The 9,806-nt window shown below is 48.4% G+C and overlaps 1 protein-coding gene across 2 annotated transcripts; it reads right to left on the bottom strand.

Moving 5' to 3' along the window:
• Nucleotides 1–264: 264 nt before the first annotated feature.
• LOC141156524 (protein BTG1-like) lies at nt 265–2,923 on the bottom strand. Of its 2 annotated transcripts, none has more exons than XM_073642724.1 (3): nt 2,769–2,923; nt 2,222–2,381; nt 265–929 (listed from the first exon to the last, which is right to left on the bottom strand). In XM_073642724.1, exons 2-3 carry the CDS (start codon nt 2,337–2,339, stop codon nt 586–588), a joined length of 462 nt encoding a protein of 153 aa, XP_073498825.1. In that variant the 5' UTR covers nt 2,340–2,381; nt 2,769–2,923; the 3' UTR covers nt 265–585. The 2 variants fall into 2 exon arrangements, with proteins under 2 accessions (XP_073498825.1, XP_073498826.1); XM_073642725.1 differs by having other exon boundaries at nt 2,222–2,365; nt 2,769–2,916.
• Nucleotides 2,924–9,806: the final 6,883 nt, after the last annotated feature.

Below are 9,806 nucleotides of genomic sequence, written 5' to 3'. Positions count from 1 at the left end.
GCTTCAGAAGAGCCTGAAAAAATTCAAAATTCTCAAGGTTGTAAGATTACCGAGATCTCAAACAAAGAAGAAAGAAAAAAAGAATTTTCACTTTTTGTTGCTGGCAAAACAAGACACTTCCCAGATGATGTGGAAGGAGACTTTCTGGGATCTGGATTTCCACACCCTTTGTAGTCACAGCAAGCAATGTGGCTTTAGTAAGATCACGGTAATGCGTTAATAAGGAATACGTCACTTCCCTGAGAACAATGAAGGAAACCATAATAAAACATATTTTTTTTTATTAAAAAGAGTCAAGGGTAATGCCAAAATATAAATTCTCTCTTGACTCAATATTTCATTTACAATATAGAATTCCACATGGGGAGAAAAAAAAACAACTAATAAGCGCCTTTTACACCAAATTACATTTCTATGCTCACCTTTAACACAAAGAAAGGCGAGGCCTGGCAGTACTACAATTTAGGGTCTAAGTGCTGAGGATGGGGCAGTTTAATTTCATCTAACTTCATGAAGACAAAAAGAGTGAAGAGGGAAACATACATCATTGTACAATTAAAATGAATGTTCCTTTTAACTGTATATTTAACTAGAAACTGTCATCATGCTGTAATTTTTGGAAGGGCTGTGCCGTCCCATCCGAAGTGCATCTTTGCAGCTGGAGTGGGTTTCTAAAGGCTTGGCCACCACTGGTGATCCATCATATAATACACAGATAGACCCATCTTCTCCAATACGATAGGAAACTTCAAATGGGTCGACCCACATTGTGAGCTCACTTGGAAGAAGCTGGAACAGTCTCTGATGGCTGAGGCCAATATGTCCAGCCGCACGACCTATCAAGGGGTCCATTTTGTGGTTGATTCTTAAACAACGATACCCTGATCCTTTGCATGGAATCTGCGGAAACCAGTGATGTTTATAATGATCTGTTGGAGACAAAGAGGAGAAAGTGGGAGTGGGGAGGTGTAGGAGGGGAAATGGGAGGGTTGGAGTTGAAAGGGGGTGGGAGAAGGGAAAAAAAACAACATTAGCAACTATTCATTACAATATAACTATTCAATCCTCTGACTCATTCTAAAATATATGGCAGAGTATTCATTCACACCATGGAGATGAACCCTACTGCATAAAGCCAAGGGATAAGTGAATTTTTGTAGGCCCGTGGCAGCTGTGACCAATTGTTTTGGTTGCTATAAACTGTGATTTTTTGTGTGCAGCAATCCATTCATCTATATCTACATCTCCTCAATCAATGTGGATCAGCGGATAGTTTTCATAACAGGAACACTGCATAAGTCCGGTGACAAAGAGACATTAAGGGATCTGGGCAGAAACTAGGTCAACACCATAATACAACCAAAGTAAATGATAGATACAAAATACAGCTGACCTGTGTACAAAATACAGCTACTAGATGTACAAAATACAATATACAGCTACTATGTGTACAAAATACAATATACAGCTACTATACGGACAACATACAACTAACAAATATAATATCCTGCTACTAAGTATACAAAATACCACTAACAAATACAACATACAGCTACTATAAATACAGAAAATACAACATACAGCTACTCTATATACAGAAAATACAACATACAGCTTCTCTATATACAGAAAATACAGCATACAGCTACTATATGTACAAAATACAACATACAGCTACTATATGAACAACATACAACTAACAAATACAACATACTGCTACTATATATACAAAATACCACTAGCAAATACAACTTACAGCTACTATAAATACAGAAAATACAACATACAGCTACTATATGTACAAAATACAACATACTGCTACTATATATACAAAATACCACTAACAAATACAACATACAGCTACTATATATACAGAAAATACAACATACAGCTACAATATGTACAAAATACAACTAACAAATACAACATACAGCTACTATATACACAAAATACAGCTATTTGTAAAGAAAATACAACTAATTTCGGTGTTCTCAATGGACCATCAAACCACATCCAGGGTATCGATGATCTATAATAATGAAAATTAGGTCTGAGCCCCATACAGGATACAAAACACAATACATAAAACTTAATAAAGTCCTAAGTATTTTAATGTATCTTGATAAATACAGAAAGGATTCACTTGGGAGTTTTCGCATACATCAACTATTACTTGCTTGCAAAAGATACAATTTCCATCTGTTTTTCATGGTCTCCTTACCTTTCATGGATTCTTGCAAGGACTGGCAGAACTGTTGCAATTGATTCTCCTCTATGAGCCCGCTTTGTTTGAGGAGCTTGGTGATGAAAACAGCAGCTGTTGAGATTTCAGTCTTCATTGTGCCCTTTAGATTCCTGCTCCAGACTATAACACAAGGATCCTATGAAGACCATACAATAAGTTTATTCTATCCTAGGATTTCTGAGCAAACAGATCATGGGATTTGGGTGAAAATACTGAACATTTAGGGCAGGTTTGTAGCACAGTTCTTGGGATATTGCTTTAGATCCAGTGTCATTAAATCTCTACAGAGCCTTAAATGTTTGCCAGTGGTCTGTTTAGGGTAATAATGAGTGGGGTGAAGAGCACAACAGCCCCTAGTCTGGCCACAGCTGGATCCCCTGTTTTCCAGGAAGAGTAGAGGGCGGTCCTATACTGTTGATGATGATGTGTGGAGGTGGTCAGGTTACAAAGTGATTAAATTGTTTTTTGTTTTTTTCATCCCCTTCCTTCCCTCCCTTAAAGACCTTCACTTTATGCTTCTTGCCTTATCTAGAAGACGGTGTAGGCAGCTTTCCTTCCCGTTCTAGCTTTTCTATGCCCGTCGGGACGACTAGACAACCAGAAGAAGCTCATAGCACCGTACAGCCAAGGGTAAACAAGAGGGGGCGGAGCCAGGCGACGCCACGCCTCTGTGATGTCACAATGGAATCGAATCAGCACGTCCGCACAGGTTGTTACAATGTATAAATAAACAAACGAAACGTTCTGACACGTCACGGGCGAGGAATCTGCCTAGCAACAAGTGGGAGTGGGTGGCTGTGACCGGGGAGGGGGGAGTCTGCTTAGCAACAGGTGGAAAGTAGGGTGAAACCAAGCAGCAACTTCCTGCAGTTACTTCTACCAATAAGACCTAAACTCCACCAGTGATTTATCCTCCAGTCCACTATGTGTCCCATTGTGCTGTCAAGCAATGAGCAGCTCAACAAATGCTCTGTTCTGTGTGGAAGAAGCAGCACGATTTGTTTGCATAATATAAGATACATCCTATAGAGAAATCTATAGAAAATTCATATAGAAATCGATATCGTAATGGCAGTAGATACAAGAAATAAATAATGGTAGTGTCATCTGTACTACAAAGGAGAGAAGGGAGAATTCGGGAAAGATGAGTGGTAGATCAGGGAAAGCTGGGGAAGGATGTATCAGTGAAGGGCTGGAGCTTAGGAAAGCTGAGTGGTGGACCTGAGAAAAGCTGCATCAGTGAAGGGCTGGAACTCAGGAAAGCTAAGTAGTGGACCTGGAAAAAGCTGCATTAGTTTAGGACTGGAGCTTAGGAAAGTTGAGTAGTGGACCTGCGGAAGGCTGCATCAGTTTAGGACTGGAGCTTAGGAAAGCTGAGTGGTGGACCTGGGGAAGGCTGAGTCAGTTTAGGATTGGAGCTTAGGAAAACTGAGTGGTGGACATGGGGAACGCTGCATCAGTGAAGGACTGGAGCTTAGGAAAGCTGAGTAGTGGACCTGGAAACGGATGCATCAGTGAAGGACCAGATCTTAGGAAAGCTGAGTAGTGGACCTGGGAAAAGCTGCACCAGTGAAGGACTGGATCTTAGGAAAGCTGAGTAGTGGACCTGGGAAAGACTGCATCAGTGAAGGACTCGAGCTTAGGAAAGCTGAGTAGTGGACCTGGGGAAGGCTGCATCAGTGAAGGACTGGAGCTTAGGAAAGCTGAGTAGTGGACCTGGGGAAGGCTGCATCAGTGAAGGACTGGAGCTTAGGAAAGCTGAGTAGTGGACCTGGTAAAAACTGCATCAGTGAAGGACTGGAACTTAGGAAAGCTGAGAGGTGGACCTGGGGAAGGCTGCATCAGTGTAGGACTGGATCTTAGGAAAGCTGAGTAGGGGACCTGGGGAAGGCTGCATCAGTTTAGGACTGGAGCTTAGGAAAGCTGAGTAGTGGACCTAGGGAAGGCTGCATCAGTGTAGGACTGGAGCTTAGGAAAGCTAAGAGGTGGACCTGGGAAAGGCTGCATCAGTGAAGGACTGGAGCTTAGGAAAGCTGAGTAGTGGACCTGGTGAAGGCTGCATCAGTGAAGGACTGGAGCTTAGGAAAGCTGAGTGGTGGACCTGGGGAAGGCTGCATCAGTGAAGGACTGGAGCTTAGGAAAGCTGAGTAGTGGACCTGGTGAAGGCTGCATCAGTGAAGGACTCGAGCTTAGGAAAGCTGAGTAGGGGACCTAGGGAAGTCTGCATCAGTGAAGGACTGGAGCTTTGGAAAGCTGAGTAGCGGACCTGGGGAAGGCTGCATCAGTGTAGGACTGGAGCTTAGGAAAGTTGAGTAGTGGACCTGGGAAAGGATGCATCAGTGTAGGACTGGAGCTTAGGAAAGCTGAGCAGTGGACCTGGGGAAGGCTGCGTCAGTGAAGGACTGGAGCTTAGGGAAGCTGCGTAGTGGACCTGGGGAAGGCTTCTCAGTGAAGGACTGGAGCTTAATAAAACTGAGTAGTGGACCTGGGGAAGGCTGCATCAGTGAAGGACTGTAGCTTAGTAAAGCTGAGTGGTGAACCTGGGGAAGGCTGCATCAGTGAATGACTGGCGCTTAGGAAAGCTGAGTGGTGGACCTGGGGAAGGCTGCATCAGTGAAGGACTGGAGCTTAGGAAAGCTGAGTAGTGGACCTGGTAAAAGCTGCATCAGTGAAGGACTGGAACTTAGGAAAGCTGAGAGGTGGACCTGGGGAAGGCTGCATCAGTGTAGGACTGGATCTTAGGAAAGCTGAGTAGGGGACCTGGGGAAGGCTGCATCAGTTTAGGACTGGAGCTTAGGAAAGCTGAGTAGTGGACCTAGGGAAGGCTGCATCAGTGTAGGACTGGAGCTTAGGAAAGCTAAGAGGTGGACCTGGGAAAGGCTGCATCAGTGAAGGACTGGAGCTTAGGAAAGCTGAGTAGTGGACCTGGTGAAGGCTGCATCAGTGAAGGACTGGAGCTTAGGAAAGCTGAGTGGTGGACCTGGGGAAGGCTGCATCAGTGAAGGACTGGAGCTTAGGAAAGCTGAGTAGTGGACCTGGTGAAGGCTGCATCAGTGAAGGACTCGAGCTTAGGAAAGCTGAGTAGGGGACCTAGGGAAGTCTGCATCAGTGAAGGACTGGAGCTTTGGAAAGCTGAGTAGCGGACCTGGGGAAGGCTGCATCAGTGTAGGACTGGAGCTTAGGAAAGTTGAGTAGTGGACCTGGGAAAGGATGCATCAGTGTAGGACTGGAGCTTAGGAAAGCTGAGCAGTGGACCTGGGGAAGGCTGCATCAGTGAAGGACTGGAGCTTAGGGAAGCTGCGTAGTGGACCTGGGGAAGGCTTCTCAGTGAAGGACTGGAGCTTAATAAAACTGAGTAGTGGACCTGGGGAAGGCTGCATCAGTGAAGGACTGTAGCTTAGTAAAGCTGAGTGGTGAACCTGGGGAAGGCTGCATCAGTGAATGACTGGCGCTTAGGAAAGCTGAGTGGTGGACCTGGGGAAGGCTGCATCAGTGAATGACTGGCGCTTAGGAAAGCGGAGTGGTGGACCTGGAGAAGGCTTCTCAGTGAATGACTGGTGCTTAGGAAAGCTGAGTGGTGGACCTGGGGAAGGCTGCATCAGTGAAGGACTGTAGCTTAATAAAGCTGAGTGGTGGACCTGGGGAAAGCTGCATCAGTGAAGGACTGTAGCTTAGTAAAGCTGAGTGGTGGACCTGGGGAAGGCTGCATCAGTGAAGGACTGTAGCTTAGTAAAGCTGAGTGGTGGACCTTGGGAAGGCTGCATCAGTGAATGACAGACGCTTAGGAAAGCTGAGTGGTGGACCTGGGGAAGGCTGCATCAGTGAATGACTGGCACTTAGGAAAACTGAGTGGTGGACCTGGGGAAGGCTGGATCAGTGAAGGACCCGAGCTTAGGAAAGCTGCGTAGTGGACCTGGGGAAGGCTTCTCGGTGAAGGACTGGAGCTTAGTAAAGCTGAGTAGTAGACCTGGGAAAGGTGTTAGCAGCAGAGCAGCTTGGTGTTAACTCTAGGAAAGCTGGGAAAAGGTGCTTTAGTGGGGTAATTAGGATCACAGACGACATAGCAGATGACCATCTATTTATGATCAATTTTCCATATATTCTAAAACCAGAAATAAAAGTGACATGTGTACAGAGCCTAAACCTGTTATGCACCTCAAACGCATTGTACTTGCTTAGACTAATAAAATACTACAATTCACCAATTCATCTGGATTGTGTATATGGAATTCTTCACTATCGGGTATTGCCAAGCCTACATGGTATATTAGAATTGTCAGCCTCACTAATGGCCATCCAGACACTATGAAGGACCCTCCACGTAGGTGGTTGGTGGTTGCGCCCAAACATTTAATGTTTGTGTTGGTTTCCCCCGAGTTCTCAGGTTTCCTCACACACTCCAAATACATACTACTGATAAAGAATTTAGATTATGAGCCCCAGTGGGGACAGTGATAGAGATGTCTAGAAAACACTGCAGAATATGATGGTAGTAAATAAGAAAGCAAAATAATTCATTGGATACATTGTTTTGTTGTGTCTAACACAAAACTTAAATAGTTGAGTAAGTTTCTATTTGACTAATTTTCCCTACAGATGAATAAAATTGAAAGGTGTAGAATTGTGAATAAATCAATGTATTTCTCAAATTTTTACAATATCCTATTATAATTAGGGGGTCAATTAAAATATAATTACAAAAAGTAAGCTAAGCAAATGGTTAAAAATACTTCGGATTACATATAGGCATGTACAGTGGATATAAAAAGTGTACACACCCCTTTTAAAATGCCAGGTTTTTGTCAATCTTCGCCCACTCTTCTTGCAGTAGCTCCAAATCTGTTCGATTGCGAGAGTACCTCCTGTGTATATGTAGCACCCTGAGGATTCGGCTGCTACAGGGGTATTGCACCTCAACCCAGAGGTGTGATATTCCACTCCCGGGTAAGGATGGAGTGTGGAACTGAGCTCAGTTAGCTGCATGCACTACACACATCCCATTTCCGAGGAACAGACCAACGGTACTCCCACTTAGAAATGTGCAGGTACGACAGAGTCTGTTCCTGGCTGGAGTGGGAGGGGGGTGGTACATCCCAGTAGTGTAGGGGCAGATAGGGGGAGCAGCCTGGGTAAAGATAGGAGCTCATTGGGTGCTGGTCACCTGAGCTCACACATAGAGGGAGTATATAAGGTGGGCACCATCTAAGATCAGGGTCAGTCAGTCAGTCAGCCACAGTCAGTCAGTCTGTGAGTCTTTGCAGAGGAAGAGAGCAGAAGAGCAGAGCAGCCCCAGCCCAAGAGTGAGAGAGGAGAGAGAAAGACCCAGAGGGGGAGAAAGAAGGAACTCTGAGAGCCCAAATACAACCACAGGGTGAAGAGTTGGCAACAGGGTACCGGATCCCAAACTGGTGGGGGCTACAGCATACCTCAGCCAGAGACCGGAGGCCGTGGGCAGCATCTGCCACGGCCACCCACCATATCCACCCAGAAGGCAGACCACGCATAGGGTCAGGGAACCCAGAGGCAAGGGTTCGCCAACAAGAGGCCCGAGGGAGCCGGACTTAGGTGGATCCCTGGTGGGGAAGGCCAGAGACGAGGACAGGACAGAACGGGAGCTCAGAACCACGCTCCAGAACTACTTGGGGGTTGGCCGAGTCCAGGACCTGGTGGACGCAGCACGGCTCGGGTGGTCACTCAAGGCCGGAGTGACCGGAACATCTGCAGTAAGTAAAGAACCCTGAACTGCACAACCCGACTCTGACTCTCATTACCATCATCCCTGCACTTCCACAACCACCATCCTCTGCACCTGACCCCCTGAGGCTATACCCCTCCCGTTGGGGGTTATACTACCTAAGCTGCACCAACACCATCAGCCTCAGCGGACCCTGCTGCAGCGGCGGCTGTAGTGACCGCAATTCAACGGGTGGCGTAGTCGACATAAAGAACTTTAGTAACATCAGTAAGGACTGCCACACACTGAGCTTGACACCCTGGGCACGGACCGGGTCACAGCCACTCGGAGACTACAACCCCCATCTGATCCGGCTCCGGGTATCCCTAACAGCACTGGCCCAGGGGGCGCGTCAACTTTGGCGTAGTCGGCAGGATAACGTGCCCGCAACATCCGGGTACTGCGTGCCTGAAGAAAAGAACAAGTTTACCTCAAAAAGAAGTCTCCTGCCGGTTCCGGAGGGTCCCCGCCATCGGACTCCATCACAGGTCGATTCCTGCCGGTTGTCCGCCATTAACAGCTTTTTCCCGCCATCTGCAGAGTTTCCCGCCACTGGGAGACGATTCCCGCCATTTCCAAAGGTTTCCCGCCTTGGAAGAGCGGACGCCATTATGGGCGTGCCAGAGGGTGGCAAGAGGCCGCCTCCCATCGTGGGCCAGGACCGAAAATGGCGCCAAAAGTGGAAACCGCCCCCACCAACAGAGACTGTGATGCTAGAGGTGTCTGTCAGCGTGAAAGAACTGCCCCTGGAGCTGACAATCACCAAGTGGCCCCGGGACCGCCCTCGAAGTGGGAGGACTGAGAAGAAGAGAGCAAAGATGGGTGTCGCCTGGAGCAGTCTGGAGAGAGCGCACCCGGAGACAAGAAGCCTGGAGCAGAGTCCAGAAAGAGCCTACCCGGAGATGGAGGGAGAGCCAGGCAGCACCGACCCAGCGGTCAGGAGCCTGATGCGGGCCGCCACTCCAGGCAGCACCGACCCAGTGGTCAGGAGCCTGTTGCCGGTCGCCACTCCAGAAGGCCTGCTGGAGACAACGGGAGGAGAGCAGAGCAGCACCGACCCGTTGGTCAGGAGCCTGCTAGAAGCAACGACCCCACTAGGCTTAGTGGAGGTCTTGGCACAGCTCCCCCGAGATCGGGAGTGTGCACAGACCGCGCTGGAGGGCCTCGCACGGAGGATGGCCTGGGTGCAACGAGAGACGTTGGCGGAGTGGAGCCGAGAGATGGCCCAGCGGACCGAGACTCGTCAGCGGAGCACGCCACCCGAGACGAGGAGACAGACCGCCTCTGAGGATGGCGCAGGAGGACTGAAGGCCGGAGACGGCGCCGAGAAGGGAGCCGAACGAAAGGAGGCAGGTAAAGGGGACGTTTCTACCCCAAACCGGGAAACCGCGTACCTGCCCCAGCTCCCCGTCGCAGAGCCCGAAGTACCCCCTGCCGTGCCCGTAACCGCAACGTCACTGCCACAGACTAGGCCTCAACCGGAAGCCGCAGCCGCGACCCCTGTGACGTCACACGCCTCGACCCCGAGCGTGACCAAGCAGGAAGTGCCACCGGCCTGGTCGCAGGGCCAAGTAACACAGGGCGCCGCCGTCCTTACGGTGCCCTTTACTTTCAAAGTGCCCCAAGCCTGGTCGCAAGGCCTGGTCGACCCGGGCGCCACTACCATCAACGCGCCCTCAACATCTAGAGTGCCGCACCTGGGTGAAAATCTATTTGCCCAGCATACGTGCCCGGACGGGTCTGAAACTGAAACTGTCCACAAAGAAAGAGCAGGAGGACGTCGTCGTTGAGTACAGCAGAGTAGAAGCTGTATATAGTTGCCCGTCG

This window comes from Phyllobates terribilis, unplaced genomic scaffold, assembly GCF_046119375.1.
Source record: "Phyllobates terribilis strain yellow unplaced genomic scaffold, ASM4611937v1 Scaffold_8__6_contigs__length_399053987, whole genome shotgun sequence".
Taxonomy (NCBI): Eukaryota; Metazoa; Chordata; class Amphibia; order Anura; family Dendrobatidae; genus Phyllobates; species Phyllobates terribilis.
Note: the sequence above shows the minus strand (reverse complement) of the source record. Positions and strands in the feature narration are given on the sequence as shown.